The sequence below is a fragment of the Myiozetetes cayanensis genome, unplaced genomic scaffold (genome assembly GCF_022539395.1).
Source record: "Myiozetetes cayanensis isolate MyiCay16 unplaced genomic scaffold, myiCay2020 scf9, whole genome shotgun sequence".
In the NCBI taxonomy this organism is placed as follows: Eukaryota; Metazoa; Chordata; class Aves; order Passeriformes; family Tyrannidae; genus Myiozetetes; species Myiozetetes cayanensis.
Window position 1 is genome coordinate 19,947,794 of NW_026088185.1, and position 17,185 is coordinate 19,964,978.

Sequence of the window (17,185 nt, forward strand, 5' to 3'; positions counted from 1 at the left end):
TTTTAAAACAATATAACTACGTAAAACAAATATTATTAACTGAAAACTAATAAAACAGTAAACTTATTTTTCCCAGAAACATATGCTGCACACACAGCTTCGCTAACTTAAGACCAAATTCTTATCCGTACACAAATCCATTGCCTAAGTACAGAGATACCCTGTGCTACATGAAGAACAGAAACCATTGAAAACATATGTCCCATACACAACATTCCTCAATTCCAAATAAAAGAAAGCTTCTATTTCCTTTGGAGAAGAACTCTCACCAATGCATTACTGCAGACAGCTGACAGCGGTACTGCATTTATCTAAGGAAAATAAACAAACTTGTATAAAACACTTTCCATACAGTGACTGTTTGAAATACTTTAAACACAACTCCCAGTGTTAACGACAAACACCTACATAATTCAAACAGCAAATAGGTAGGAGCTTTCAAGTGATTTTCAACTTTTACAATGAAAAAAAGCTTTGTATAATTAACAGGAGTCAAAAGGATACAAGTTTACTAAGTCATTTTGAGCGAGTCACAAACTAAACACCACAGGGAGTCCATTTTATCATCTGTTCAATTAAAAATCATCATGCTTATCAAACCATAAAATTTACTTTATTTTCAGAAACAGGAATCATTCTTTAAACACACGATTTAGTACTTACGGGTAAAATGATTAGAAGTGGATGGATTGACACTATCACCACTGTCAGCACTTTCACTGCTGGAAATGTCATCATCTGATTCCCGCACAGAGGAACAAGGTGAGGAGCCATCAACTTCTTCAAACTTCCTCTTTAAAATTCCACTCATCGCTGCAATGCTGTCACACGCACCTGTAACAGGAACAGAAGCAATGAGATGCTGAAAAATCCAGCTGCAAAATATGCAGGCATAACCTCCAAAGTAATTTTTACTTAGAAGTACCAAAACGTTGCCACCCTCTACTGTTGAATAACCATTTAGTATGAAATTACATATAATTAATTAGGAGACAGTGAAGCCACAGGAAAAAAAAAAAAACTTAAGCCATACTTTAACTTGACATGTACAGAGATGGTTATTTCACTAGGATAATGTGTAACAGCTTGCTTTCAGGGAGTATTTTTCCCATTTTGATGTCAATAGCATCCCTGATTTCTTGCTTATGTTGTGAAATTTCAAACAAAGAAAAAAATGCAGTTTCTCTTCAAAGAGCCTGACTTGGTTCCTCCCTTGGCTGCCACAGGACGAAGGAATGTTCAGAATCAGAGATTAAATAAGTAAGTAGAAATCATCCTGAACACTACAGTTCCCATAACCAAATACATGTGATCTAACCAGTGTTCACATCACTCTGTAAGAAATCCATCTCATAATTCCAATATTACAGACAGATAAAAGACAGTAAAAACCATATACCAATTTAGTGCTCAATAAACATCTGGAATTCAGAAATTCCTCATCCCAGTCAGAGGCACCAAATTACCTCCCAAATTTTCTCCTCTTCTCCCAGCCAGCATGGGTTTATGAAAGGCAGGTTGTGCTTGACTAATCTGATCCCCTTCTATGACAAGGTGACCTGCCTAGCGTTTAAAGCAAAAGCTGTTGATGTTGTCTACCTGGACTTTACTAAAGCCTTGGACACCACATTCTTATGGAGAAACTGGTTGCTCACATTTTTGTACTCTTCAACAGGTTAAAAACTGGCCCAGAGAGTGGTGGGGAATGGAACTAAATCCAGCTGGTTGCTGGGCACCAGTGGTGTTCCTCAGGGCTTAGAGCTGGGGCCAGTCCTGTTCAATATCTTTATCAGTAATCTGGACAAGGGGACTGAGTGCTCCCTCAGCCAGTTTGCAGATGACTGACACCAAGCTGGGCAGGAGTGTCGATCTGCTGGAGAACAGGAAGGCTCTGCAGAGGGACCTGGGACAGGCTGGACTGATAGGCCAAGACCAATTTGCCTAAGGTTCTGCAAGGCGAAGCACTGGTCCCACACTTTGGATCACAGCAACCCCAAGCAGTACTACAGGCTGGGGGCAGTGCCTGGAAGGTGGCCCAGCAGAAAAGGACCTGTGGGTGCTGGTCAACAGCAGCTGAACATGAGTCAGTGCCCAGGTGGCAAAGAAGGCCAATGGCATTTTGGTCAGTATCAAAAATACTGTGGCCAGTAGGACCAGGGCAGTGATTGTTGCCCTGAATTTGGCACTGGTGAGGCTGCACCTCTAGTGCTGTATTCAGTTCTGGGCCCCTCAGTACAAAAAAAGACATTGAGGTGCTGGAGTGAGTCCACAGAAGGGCAATGAAGCTGTTGAAGGGTCTAGAGGATCAGCTGAGGATCAGCTGAGGAAGCTGGGGGAACTTAGTCTGGAGAAAAAGAGGCTCAGAGAGGGCCTTACTGCTCACTACAGCTACCTGAAAGGAGGTTGTAGCCAGGTGGGGGTCAGCCTCTTCTCCCAAGTAACAAGTGATAGGACAAGAGGAAAGGGCCTCAAGCTGTGCCAGGGGATGTTTAGATTGGATATTGGGAAGGATTTCTTCACTGAAAGTGTCATCATGCATTAGAATAGGCTGGCCAGGGATGTGCTTGAGTCACCATTTCTGGAGGTATTTAAAGGACGCCCAGATGTGGCACTTGGGGACATATTTTAGTGGCGCACTTGTCAGTGTTAGGTTAATGGTTGGATTTGATGATCTTCTGAGGTCTTTTCCAACTTACATTATTCTGTGATAGCCACATTAAGAAGTAAGATGCCTCATATGTTCCTGAGGTTGAGTGGAAGATTATAAAACAAAGTAGTCAAGCAGAAATTTAGCAGCAGAGGTAGAAATATTGCATGTGATTACTGAGAAAGTGTACCCTTAAGTAACTGAGGAGAGATCAAGAACAGCTGGAGCCTGCCTAGAGGACACACAGATGCCACCATGCTGCCTGCAGCACTGCAAAGACAAGCACTGCTGACACCTACCCAGGCAAAAAGTTTGTCTAGGATTAATGACATACTATACTTGCAGAGGACACACACCTTGCACTACAGACTTACCACAGGGCTCTGCCAAATCCCACTGAAAGCAAGAAAAATAAAAGAGAAATTTACATTTCCCATGAAATGGGACTTCTTTAAAACCCTGCAGCTACCTTTAGGACTCATTAATTCTGAGCCAGCCACATTCTGCTCCTTCCAGAAAGCTGGAACTAGGTAACCTCCAGAACTCCCTTCCAACCAGCATTTCTATGGTTCTATGTTTAAAAGAACCAATAAATCTGTCAGGAAGCTATCATAAGTTGGGCTAAGTGGCTACTTGTAAAGAAGACAAGATTAAGGCAGAGACTCCAGTACTGGCCATACTGTTTAACAATTAGCACATTTCAGGGTTTTGGCCCAGGCCCTGGATAACACAGGATGAAGCAAGTGCCAGAACCCTTCCCAGTAGGCAGGCTGGATGAGGGTACCTGGGTTTTGGCAAAGGCCTGACAGCTTAGCCACTGTGGACAAGAGCTGCATCCTGCCACTTGGCAGCAAAAGACAGAGAATGCTGTCCCTAGCCTGCATCTTTCTTATCTTTTCAATTAGTACAGAAGTAGTATCAGTGATGTAGGTGCTCTGTTCTGACCCTGTAAGCACAGCACATCAGCAGATTCTCTGTTATCTTGGCTCAGACTTGGTGTCATACCAAGTAGTTTCAAAGTCTCTCATGCATTCTATAGCCCCCTTCAAGCTCCAACAACAGTTTCTTTCCTGGAAAGAAACAAAGTAACAGCATGAAGAGATCTGCAACCAACTTTTGGCCTGGTATGAAGCTAGAACAGGATCAAGGTGAGTTTATGAGGATGGGAACTACAAAAAATCAAAACAAACAACAAAAACCCACAAACAAACAAAACAAAAAACAAACAAACAAACAAAACCAAGAAAACCTCCATTAAACAACAAAACAAAAACAAAAACCACCAAACCAACCATAAAAACAATACAAACAAACAAAAACCAAACAAACAAAAAAAGGGGTAAGAAAAAATAGGACTCACCAGGTTACAGTCTGTAAGAACAACTCAAAATCATAATTAAGCAAACACTGAAGTCTATCTATTGGAAATTCTGTGGCTGAGGCGGCAAGAACATAGTGGTTTTTTTCCAGTGCAACAGAAAGTTAGTTCTAATTACTTGTTTTGCTTTGCTGACAAAGCATTTTACCTTGCCTACCAGCTCTTTAGCACAGCAGGAGGGAGTTACGCGCAGGTTTAAACTTGCCTTTGTAAGTCAAAACTAGAAATTACATATACATTATACAACATTTTTATTATGTTATTTAATTACAAGGACTAGAACAAAAGTTTTATAATAAGGGAGTTCATTCACCTCTTAAGAATCAAAAGCTCTAAGAAGCACACACACGATCACACCAAGTTTAATATCCTGTCTCCAGCAGTAGTCACTATTTAACGCTTCAGTGGAAAGCAATGGGATGCGAAATCCAGCCACAACCACTGCAGACACAGAGCTCTGCTTCCTCATCCTTGCAGTCAATTTCCCCTAAGCATAAGGCTGAAATGTTGCTATATGACAGGATGCAGCATCTCAGAAATTCATTTGACTTCATCTCCTGAGGCAACAAATTTCTTGTTAGTTTATGGGGAGAAAAAAAAACACAACAAAACACATCTCCTGAAACTATAGCCACAGACCCTTCAAAATCACAGCAGTTTCAATCTTTACAATATTTTGGACAGTAAAGAGCCGCAGAAAAACACCACTGTCTCCCAGCATGCTGTACTAGACAGAACTCCACTTCCACAGGTACTATCACAAAGTGGAAACAGCTGAAGAGAAGTCACTGACATCTTCTTGCTATATTATAGTGATATTTCCATTTCAATCACCTGAAGTAAATATATTACATGAGAGGCACAGTGCATCTGTTGATCCTGTATGGAACTAAGAAAATGCTTTTATATTTGGGGGCTGTGCAGGGAGGGAATGGTGATGGAGACGCAAATGGAACAGCAGCATCAAGTTCCTCATCCCAAAGCCAGGGAGTCTGTCCAATGGCTGCAGCTGCCAGAAAGCACCCGGCATGTTCTGCCTATACTCTCAGTCTCACAGCTGTGCACCCGGAACAGCCCTGACTCTGGGGAACTCCCAAAGCCACACAGCCTCTTGCTGACACTACCCTACTTTTAATGTGGTAACTAAAGTGTCCATCAGCCAGAATAAGAAAGAGAAAGGGAGCAAGAAACTGTGCAAGTCTGAAAACCCTTGTGCACTTTGTTGCAATTCAAATTCTTCCTGATTCTGAGTTAAAGATCCCCAGAACAAGACGTGGATTCCCATCAGAAGGTACAGCTCATGACAGTAACTTGGAGGCAACGCTGGTCCCTAATAAAGACAACTTGTGTCTGCTCGGGGAACTAATCCCAGATCCCCTAGGGCCAGCAAACAGAAGCAGAGGGAGCAATGTGCCATCTCAACAGGTACACACTGCCACCTCACAGTTACACCTGCTCATCTACCTCCTGCAAGGGCACAGGGGCATACAAATACCTGATTACTGCCTGCTGAATGAGAAACACGTGCTTTCACTGGAGCAACCAGTAACTTTTAAATTACTCCAACATCCTTGTCTTTGGCATGTCCTCAGATCAAAACCCCTTTTCTAGAAGGCTCTTCCCATGTCACCAAACTGTCTTCTTCAAAGGCATGTGAGCTTTTCCAGGGTCTCACTTTCTCATTCCCCCAGCATAAAGGCACTTCTGCACATACACAAAGTTACAGAGATTTGAAATGCCTGAATAAGCTCATGTTGAGGTCTCCCTGGGAGCCTGAAACTTCGTGTTCTTCCAAGTAAAGTGTCCAAGAACAAAAGGAAAATGCAGTATGAGTGCAGAGCACACTGAAAAGGAAAAGCCATGGAAAGACTGGGCCAGGTCCAAAACCAGGTTTATGTATCTGAAGGCTGGTAAATAAGTGCAGTGCTTGGCTTGTACCTGTGCCTACTCTCTTTGGATTAAGACTCTTGGCATTATTTTCTATCCAGTGAAATGGCCTCCACCTAAGCAAAAGAGCAGGATGCTCTCCACCAAGCAACAGCTTAGAGGCAGCAGTTACTGAACAACAGGTCCAGCTCTCCAGCATCCTGGTGAGTTTCTTCGTTGTTCTACTGTTCAAATTAACAACAAACCCATTCAGCAGCAGATCTTGACAAGAAAGGTGTTTTGACTCACACTCTGTTCTTGAAAGGGAAGGTCTGTGTGCCTGCCTTCAGAAGCAGGCACTGGACTGTGACCTGGAGCACAGGGAGCTCCAACAGGAAGCAGGCGAGCCATCGTTCCATGCTGAAGGGTAACCACCCCATGGGGGATTAAAACATTTATCTCTCAAGCATCTAACCTCCAATTGCCTCGCTTCTTACTTCATTAAGGGGATGTGACTTAGGGACTAATCCTGAAACCCTACTCAGAAGCAAAAGCCCTGCAGTCCTCAATGACCACAGACAGCCCTTAATGCAAGGAAAAAAAGCATTCCTGCTCGAAAAGAGCCATTGGAAAGATGGGGAATTTTACTGCCAGCTCAACACTGCTACGAAACACGCTCCTCCCTACATTATGCTACTGCATCTCTGCATCAGTAAATGAGCTCTGCTGGCACTGTAATTTTGCCTTGCCTTCAAGTACAATGGATTCTGATAAATTCTAAAATGCTTTAAAAGAAAATGTTTGAAAAACAAAGCAGATGTATTAACTATTAGGCATAATGATAGCTTGGCCTATTAATTTCAAAAATTCTTTTTCTGAACATAAATCACTCTCCCCTTCAACGAGAGGTAACTGAATTCCTTTATTTTATCTTCTGACTTTGAAATCAACTTTTCTCTCTTAAAAGCCTTAAATTACATCTTTAAAGCATTAAGTTTGCATACCACAGCTAACGTAATGTCAAGATTATAATTTAAATATTTAGTCAGAACTTCTTTATGAGCGAATATACCTTTTGCTACACAATGTTTGCTCTAATTGACAAAGCATTAACACTTGAGATGAGAGTGACACAGTATCTAGTTAGAGCCTAGATGCTTTCTTTCAAAAATATGTCCACGCATTACTATTTCAAATGCAGAGGAAGTGTAGTGAAAGTGTCAACAATGAGACTGCCAAGGGCATGGTCAAAAGAAATGGCTACAACAATTTAAATGGCTAAATAAATATAGGCTAAAAGTCAAGTCAAGGGTAAAGATATAAATTCATACTGCCTCTGGCAGGAATCAATTATGGTGGCTATTTTGACCTCTAAATAGGTTCTTCTGGAGAGGAAACATGAAGAGCTTGCTCTTACTCTCTCACTTTTTACCCATTTTCTCTCATTTTATTTGCAAGTACGTATGTATGTTCACATACGCTTAAACGCGGTAAAAATATTTAAAAAGAAAAAAGAGATAAATTATTTTATTTGTGTTTAAAAACACTGATAGTTAAAAAAATTTTGCAACTACGGTGGTTGAAAAGCATTCTCACTCCAAAGAACATTAAGGAAAAGATTTGAAATTCTTATTGGAGACATTCTGAGAAATGTCAAATATGTGCCTAAACAGATGAAAAATTGCCTATATTAGTCAGTTTTTGAGAATGACAATACAGACTGAATAACAGCACAGTGAAAGAGGTAAAACTGGAGAAAGAAAAAAAGATGAGAAGGGATTGAAGCAAAAGGTTATGAAAAAATTCCCTTCCTACAGAAGCCAGACTCTTGAGACAAAAATACTGAGTTTCAAATTTCTTTCACTGTTAAAGAGAAATATAAATGAAACAGCAAAGCCATGCACTGATCATTGTCACTGGAGGCCAGTTATAAAGGAGAAGGTAAACAAAGCAGATATAAAAAAATACAAGTGTCCTCGAAGTTGAGTGTTACCCTGCAGTGGTGTCCATCTCTGCTACATATCCCAGCATATAGATAAGGGTTTGCATTAGCTCAGCACAATCAGCAAAAGCAGATCGGTTCTACTAATATATGCTGCATCTCAGCAGAACAAATTTGTGAAGCAGAACACTGCCCTAACACGGTTAGACTATTTGCAGTACCCTTGTGAAATACATTCTTAGCTTCAACAGGCATCTCTGAAATGTAAATACACATTGCTTTGGATATCAAAGTAGAAAGCCATATGATGGCAAAAATTATGCTGTTTACCAATTATTCATTGCTTAACTCTGCAAATTTTGTTGCTCTTCTAACACAGGTTTTCCTCTATCGTACTGGCAAAATTTAATTATGTGTACACATTTAACTCACATGTTTAATACGCTTTACCAAATATTGTTAATAAGAATTCACCACAGAGGTGGCATGAAAAAGGGTCTTAGCTTATTATGCAGCAAATCCTGAGATATTAAAGACCTGCCTGTGCACAGCCAGCAGCCATTTGCGTTTTAGTACTGCTGCAGCGTTATACAATAGACATGCTCAGCACGTTCCCTAATGGAGACTGTTTCAACTTTCCTCTCCTCAATTCAGCATTCAAATTCCAGCCTGGCAGATGATTTTGTCCAACCCGATGCCTTTGTCTTGTCACATCCACCCAAGAAAAGGCACAGCTGCAGGAATACCTTCTCCTACGCCCACTGACACAGACGTAGGTGTTCCAGGAGTTTCCAGGTTCAGTGAGAGAAAACATGAAAAATGCTGTAAGCCCCTGATACTACAACAGTCAGACCATATTCTTCTCACTTCAAAACATTCCAGACATTTAAAACTTACACTATGAGCTTGGTTTTTGCATCCAACAATTTACAACCAACCAATCAAAAGATTTTGGATTGATGGGGTTTTTTTACTTTTTGTTTTCTCTCCTTTTTTTTTTTAGACACCAAAACCATAAAAATCTCCCATAGAAGCTTGTTTTTATTTTTTTAATAAATGTTAAACTTAGAAAGAATGCAATTATCCCAATTTTCTAATAACATCACAGGACTGTGCATATTTTTAAGACATCAAGTAAATATTTGACACAGCTATCAGTAGCCACTTAAAGTGACAGACTGGCTTCTCTGTTCCCCCAAAATGCTTCTTGAAGAGGTTACCCTGTTCTTTTTTCTACTCCAAAGCTGAAAGAAAATGATAAAAACTAAACTGTGGGTCAAAACTACCAGAAAACCTATCATTTTCTCCAGCAGAAATATCTAAGAGTGAAACAGGTCCCTAAAAACATAAACAATTTTGGTCAGCAGAAGACAACATTCAATTGCCACCAATGAAACAAATATAGCTCCATGGCATGAGAGTAAAATCATGACTTCATTCAAGGCTTGGCCTCAAGTAAAGCCAAAATTAGTAAAAAAACACTTAAGTGCATCTTTTTCCCCAGAGAATAGAGTCAATAAAACTATTTGAACTGGAAAATATAAATTATTAATATCTACTGGAAGGCTGTGATATTTTGAAATTACTATCTTCAGAAATAGCTTTATGGCTATAATAATTCAAGTTTTCTATCTAGATCAAGGACAACACACAACCAAGATACAATGTTACAATCTGCAGGTTACACGCACATCCAAGACAGTCCTAAGTAGGTGTTCAAACCCACAGAAAAATTACACCAAAAAAAAAAAAAAACCAACAAAAAAAACCCTGTAAAATTGCTGTTGTTTCTACTATTTGCTTTTTGACTCTTCACCATACATGGTGTATCTATTCAGCCATGAAACCCAATACGTTTACTGAAAAAAACCCTGAAGATTTTTAGTAAAAATATTATTTCAACAATAAACACTGATGGTGGAAATTCACCAGAAACCCCCCATAACATACACAACAAATTACTGACTGCAGGAAACAACAAATTTATACAAGAACTGGTAAGTTTCCTTCTGACACATATGTAGAGGATTGACATCTCCCCTTCTTTTTTAAGAACAACACAAGGTAAAAATAAGCTACTCAATTATGAGCTAAAAATACGAGTAGAATATAATTTCAAGTTTACAAAAAAGAAAAAAGAAAGAAAAAATCAGGGGAACTAATGAAACTTGATTATTTACTAATTTGCCTCTTCTGGATGGACTACCCAAGGCACAGTACAAGGGTTGCTTCAGTGATGCTCTTCCCCAGGGTCATGGTGTTTAAGCTTTCCTCTATGTGGTTACTTTGATAATCAGGGACTTAGTCATAGTGCAAATTGTTTTTCTCTAGTGTGAACAGTCTCTCTTTTCTGTCTCACCACCCATTTGCACAACACTTACAGAAGATCGACTGCCTTCTCTTCCAAGCTCAGCTGATATGAGATATCCAGTTAAAAAAAGTAATAAGGAAAATACGACAGACATATTGAGCAATATGATAGGCACAGAGAAAGCATAACTGCATATGCCTGATGTCCTTAAGAAATCAGTCAAAAAGATCAGCTGACCTAAGATTTCAAAGTCCCAAATTTAGCGACCACAGCATCACGGAATGAGATGTTTTTTATGAAGGCAGACAAAATAAGCACATTCAATGAACTAAAATGTTTCTCTGTAAGTCAGTCATCTTCTCAGAAATTTCTCAGAAAACCTCAAAGAGGATTTTTAAAGCATATATTCAATTACAGGCAATCTTTCCAATAATAACTTCTTATTTTTGGCCATCAAAAATAATCCACAGGTCCTTATTCACCTGTGTACCCATGTATAATCAACACAAAGCCACTCAGAGGCAGGGTGTACGGCGTTAACATGACAGACCACTCACTAGTAAGACTGATCTAAAATTAGATTCCCAATTGTGTTAAAATTGAATGTTGACTCTCTTCACTTGTTTTTTAATACTAAAGAAAATCAGGAGGTTTTGGCTGTAGAGACTTGTTATCATAACAAACATGTCTAGAAATCTCCTTCAGTTCACTTCATAATGCAAAGCTGAAAACGTCTCCAGAAGGCTGAGAGAAGAGCTGCAGATCTAACAGTAAGTTAGATCCCACCCGATTCCCAAGGCCCTCTTGTCATTAAGACAGTGATGAATAGGAACTGAGCAGCCAGCCCATTCCCATTGCCTTGCCTGACTTGTAAGGACCTTACAACCATCCAACAGCACTTCAGCCAGGGGAATCTGCTGGGGCAAAATTAATTATCTGCCCTACACGCTCCTGAAAAGAAGTGCTGTGAAGGTACGTGGCTTATGCTTTTAACCTGAGATGGGTTTTTTTTATTTCATATATTCTGCTTTATCAAATCTCTGATCGTTCTGCCTCTTCCGGGAGAGCTGAGATGAGAAGGTTAATACTCCGCAATTTTCACTTTTCCATTTTAATGTTAAAAGATGTTTGTTTAGAAATAAGAGTGGGTGAGGGGGGTATAAAGGTAAACAACCCAGCAACTTAATTGAAAGCTACAAAGTTAAACCTTGAGTTACTTTGAAAGTGAATGGTTCAATAAAGACTCAGGTACTGTAAGAGAGCAAAACAATGGCAGCCCTGTAAGGACTCCAAGTCCCTCCGGAGTCATGGGGTTTCCCTCCCGTTCCCATAATAGAATACTTGAAAGACAAAAATGTCTGCTTGAGAATAGTCTGCTCAGCTGTCACAGTTCATATTTGAAGTAAGCACACTAAACACAATTAAAAAACACATTTTGTGGCATTCAACATTTTTTTGTTTACCCTTTTACCCACACACAAATAGCATTTACTAGAGATTGCTATCAATTAGAAAATACAACAAAAAATGTGAAATCCAGCTTCTTTTTTTAACATATTCATGATACATTAAAAGCAGACTTTGTTCAATTATAACAAAGAACAGATTTTAAATCGCTGAGAAGTTCATTATCAAACTCAGATCCCTATTCAAAAAAACCCCAACCTCCTCCTGAAGCCATTGCAGTGTCAGCCTGTTTCATCCTCCCAGAAGGACGCTCCTCAGGTGGGAGATGCCCACAGACACTGGAGGAGCCCTGGCCCCCACTTTCAGGCAGCCCAAGGAGAGATGTGTTCGAAATGAAAGCTGCCTTCACCCAGCTGAGATGCCCAGTAGGGAACTGCAGGGCCTGGAGCTGGTCTATCAGCCCTTCCACAGATCCTGTGGTAGTGGGACGGCATCTGCGGAGTCACCTCAGCAGCTCCTGCCCCCTCACACAGGGTATGGGCCTGGGCCTGAGGTACCAACACCAGAACTGCTGCCACAGCACGGACCCAACACAGACCCATCTACCCCTGTCTGCAGCACAGATGAAAAACATGACTTATAGGCATACAAAGAAATGATTTACCAGAATTAAATACATAAATTGTATTGAAGCATACTAATGAGAGCTACAATTATGACAGATGCTTATTTACTCTGCAGCCTTACCCTACATAATGGTATCACTTGGCTGCATTTCCTCATCAAAATTCAAGAACTACATGAGATGGTGAAGCTACAATTGGTTAATTATGTAGTTCCTGCCCATATCCCTTAGAACAACTGATGAGGTTCAGGCTCCATACTATGTAGCCCTCATTTCCTACTTCTCACCTGACAATAAAATAAATACGCAAATCCATACTGCTTATGAAAGAGCAGGATACAAACCAATCCCAAAATGAACCAGGACTTCAAGTTAAATATTCCATGAAATTATTTATGAAGTAATAACCAAAAGGTATCTATCTGTTAATCAGAAAGCCTAAACACAAATGGTCCGACGCATTTTGATGTTAAGTTTTAAGAAGTATCCTTGCTTTTATTTTTGCACTTAAACATAGAAGAACCTGAAAAGTTCAAGCAGCTCTTCTCCCTTTTATCCCTAACTTCACAACATGTAAGTTGTCTACTTATATATTAAGTGGATTTTCTGTTAAATTGTCATGGTGACACACATTTTTGTTCCTTTTCCCGTTTTCCCTATTTTGTTGTGGAAAAATGATATTAGAGTGATGGAAAACTGAAGCAGAGGTGATAGAAATGCAAACCTTTTTGTAGGATGGGGAATAAGACTATGGGAAAGGGAGCCATTGGACATCATTACATGCAAATGTGAAGGAAGAAGAAGACCACAATTTTTCAGTTGATTTCTTCTTAGTCAATTACTCACATCTCCCATTTATCACAAGTTCCATACTGTATCCATATCTAGGAGAGATGGAAAATTAAAGCCATGCTATTTATCTTAGAGCTGTTTTAACCAAATGAATATTTTTGGCTTGTGTGCATTTGTAGATGAGTCATATCAGTCTTTTATCTATATTCAGTCCCTTTTTCACGGTGAAAAAAACCTACAAAAGAGAAATGAAGCAACAGTGATCAAAACTCACTGGTAGGACTTGGAATGGCATCAACATTTTAAGGATGTGATGGTATTTGGTGATATTTTACTGTGGGAATGGCACATCTATAATCCAGTTTTTCTCAGCTTCATAACTGGCTCAAAGCAAGGACAAAGAGAGAGATTGACAGACTACATGTAAATTTATCTTTCAGACAGCTTTGCCAATCTTACAATAGATTATACCTGCCTTGCTTCAGCCTGACCTTCCACCTGCTTATTCAAAGGGAAAACAACTCTCAAATTCAAGGTTCAGTTACAAGTACCCTTTAGAGCAAGTAAGAGTTTTAGATGACACAATCATCTGTTGCTATCTCAGAGAAAATATTTAAGCTTTGGAATGAATTTCCCAACATTTGCCGTTGTGTACTCTAAACCATGACTAACATGTCTTCAATTAATACTGAACTTAAACTTTAGTCAACTATTGCATCTGTCCAAAGTAACAAGTTTTTCAACAAATGCAAATGCCTCTCCCATAAACAAATAAGACCAAAAATCTAACATATACAGTAAACATTGCACATTCTCAAACCAAAATATTACACACCAGACTTCGGCTCCTCGGATCTAGAAGTAAATTAAGAGTAGTAAAAATAACACTACACTTCAGGAATATGGGAGATCATAATCATGTCTCTGTCTCCAAAATGCCAGACACTTACAGAAACATTTGGTTCTAGTTATGATTCTTAAAGGAGCTCAATAGCCACCATTCCCATTACAGCACAAAACGTTTACACAAACATACACCTTAGTTTGCATATAGGTGGAGGAAAAGTGTATCTCAAAATTACCATAACCTGGCAGCAACACAAAACACCTTTTTGCTTCAGGATTTTTTCCTTAAACTTTCTTAAATAACTTAATATTGGGAGTGCTTTAGAACATGAAATGTCTGATCCACAGGAAAAACTTTTTTTTGTTTTCTGCCTGCATAAACAAACAAGACAGGTGCATTTCAAAGTTGTGATTCCATTGTAACAGTGGGAATGCTCTTCTGTTGCAATGTTCCTATTGTTAGTTTACAGCACACTCTTAACTTTATCTCTGTATGTACTCACTTTAAGTACCTAACTGCCTCATAAATTCAAATTTAAAATCCACTTAACTCATTTTAGCGAAATATAGTAATTATAGGATAATTCTGTGACTACATATTGTTATATTTTCTACATTTAAATTAGTATAGAGTGACACATTCAGTGTACCTCATCCAATCTCATGGTACAAATCGCAGCGTTACTGTGATTTTAGCAGAGTTCCCTCTGAAACAAATTAATCGTTGCACCTAAGTATGATGAAAAAGTACTTTTACATATCCTTTCTGATCTATTGTCTAAAACACGAACAGGCCTGTTTCCTGAGACGCCAAGCCGCATCTGGTTTTCAATGAAGAATTACCTTTCACAGGAGAACTGTTTTAAAACAGGGATCGCAAAGCAATTTAAATTAGGTCTCAGCAATATTTACAACTGTAAAATTATGCACAATGGATTCCGAATCCGAGGGTGCGTGGGCTGCACTGCCGCGGCAGCTCCAGCGCCGTGTCCCGTCACGCGCGGGCAGGTCCCGCCCCGCCCGCGCGGCACGCCCGCACCGCGCGCCCCGCGCCCGCCTGCGCCACAAAGCGCCCGTACCTGCCCCGGCCGCTGCCCCGCCGAGCGCCCGCACCGCCCCCTCATCTGCATGGCCCGGCCCCGCCGCGGGGCACGCCGGGCACGGCCGGCCGGGCACACCGCGCCGGGCACCGCCGGCCGCCTTCCCCGCCCCCTCGGCCCGGGCCCTGCCGGCGCCGCCGCCGCGGCCGGAGCCGGGCCCAGAGAGGAGCGGCAGCGCCCGCGCCCCCCGCCCCGACCCGGGCGAGAGCCCGCCCGCCCACCGCGGCGGTTTCCAACGAGACCCCCTCCCCCTCCCCCGGCTCTGCGGCCAGAGCCCGGGCTTCCTTTTCCCTTTTTCCGCTCCTCATTTACAGGGGCAGGGAGCTCGGGGGAGGCGAGGGTCGGGTTGTGCACGGCTCGTTTCAGCGCGCACACAATAGCGAAGCGGTACGAACACAAGGCGAGGGCATCTCTCCGCCCGCAGCCCCGGCAGCGCCGGGCCCTGCCTTCCCCGCAGGGAGACGGCAGCGAAATTAACGTGGTGCTTATAAAGAACATTTCCCCACTGAAAGCATAAGTGCACATAAAAGAAGATCCTGTTCTCAACGTTTCGGGTTTTGTTTCTTTATTTCCCCAACTGCTTTTCAAGGGCTCCATCTCCTTTCTGCTGAAATACTCCCCCCAAATCAGCACAATCTATTTCTTTGAGGCATTGCCAACGTATCTAATTCACGATCTCCAGTATTAAGAAAACAAACAAACAAACAAACCAGTACTGCAAAGAGATTTCAGGATTAAAACTTTTACGTGGTTAATTTCTACGTGATGTGATACAACAGAAAAATTGCACGTCTATCCTCCGTAAGACAAACACAGGCCACAGAAATCTTTAGAAGCAGTTTTCAAAAAAAATAAAATAATTATGTATAATTAACTAAGAACTACTATGAGAAACAAATACTTGCTTGAAAAATAACATATATTGCATTAATATTAGAGTGAAATGCAGGCAGAGGGTTATAATTTATTACTCCCATGTGTATATAATTGCATCAAAAATAAGACAAAACACTACTTTCAAAATTATCCCAGAAGAATGTGTAGGAAAAAAACCATAAGTGCATTGTTAGATATGCTCTAATGTTACATTATTTTTAACCAAACATAGACGCTACAGATCTCCTACTGAGAAAGAATTAGTCTCGAATACATAGCAGAATAATAGATTGTTGTTACTAAATATTTTATGATATTGGTAAATGATCCATCTAGCATAAATTTAATTTTACTTGCTACCTCATTTTTCATGCACAATTGAAGTTTGAATTGCATAGGAATAATGGTAGAAACATTTTTACAATGAGTTTGATCACAGAACTTACACAATTTATTTAGCCTGGTATCACATTGATGTGAATCCTTCCAATCCCACCTTACAAAATGCAAAAACCCCTGGCTTTACTAATAAAAAGGAAATAGCAACCCCCCCCCACTTATATTTAAAATATTGAAGTGTGTGAAGAATCTATTAAAAAAACTGACCTGTTCAAATTGTTGTTTTTCCAATCCATGCACTGTTTTTATTAATTAGGAACCAAACCAGATTGATCGTCATTTTATAACGTTTGACATATTCACTGTCTTCCTACTTCCAGCAGAATCTTCTTAAATCTCCCAGCACTGTGTTTTATTGCTGGTACCATATGCTTTATTGTTCAGCCACAAGAGCTTCGCTCTGCACAAAGACTCATTACCTACTGCTTGCTGAGCAGCTTCAGGCTCACTGAGGCTGCCTGGGTGATCACATGGGAGTTTTGTCTGAGAAAGCCAGGCATGCCACTGATTTCACCGGCTACAGATATTTTTATCAGCTGAGGTCTACTATGAGGAAGGAATAACAAATTCTAGGGCTTCTTTAGCTCATTAAGATAGCAGTTGTTATGGAAATCCCCTCAACTTTTTTTTTTTTTCTTCAATTATTATTATTAGCACTCCCATTTTTAACACTGGTCCAAGTAGAAATTCAAGAGATCTATTACAAGTAATTTTTTCTTGTGGGGAGTGGCACAAACCATGCATTGTCTGCATCGCTCCGCACACGGCACACACTGAAATTAATATTCTGGAGAGGTAATATTTTGCCAACACTTAATCTGCCAGTGTTTATCCTTTATGGAGAGGATGAGCTTCCAAATGAAAAATTGTACCTAAAAAGCAGCCCCTTGATTTGAATTTGTCTCATCAGTCAAGGGCATTATCCTGTAATCTTTGGTCGTAAAATGAGTTTTGCTGGTTTCAGTGAGACTACTCAGGTGAATAAGAATTGGCCAT

The 17,185-nt window shown here is 40.4% G+C and overlaps 1 protein-coding gene across 5 annotated transcripts in view; it reads right to left on the bottom strand.

Annotated features, from left to right (window-relative positions):
• Positions 1 to 17,185, bottom strand: part of CSRNP3 (cysteine and serine rich nuclear protein 3) — a 110,654-nt gene that overhangs the window by 33,104 nt on the left and 60,365 nt on the right. For 4 of the 5 annotated variants that reach the window (XM_050339755.1, XM_050339752.1, XM_050339753.1 and 1 more), the window contains exon 3: positions 664 to 834. In XM_050339755.1, coding sequence (XP_050195712.1) covers positions 664 to 834 — 171 coding nt within the window. Of the gene's footprint in view, positions 1 to 663; positions 835 to 16,396; positions 16,735 to 17,185 lie in introns of those variants that run through there. The other variant, XM_050339754.1, reaches the window with a different exon arrangement.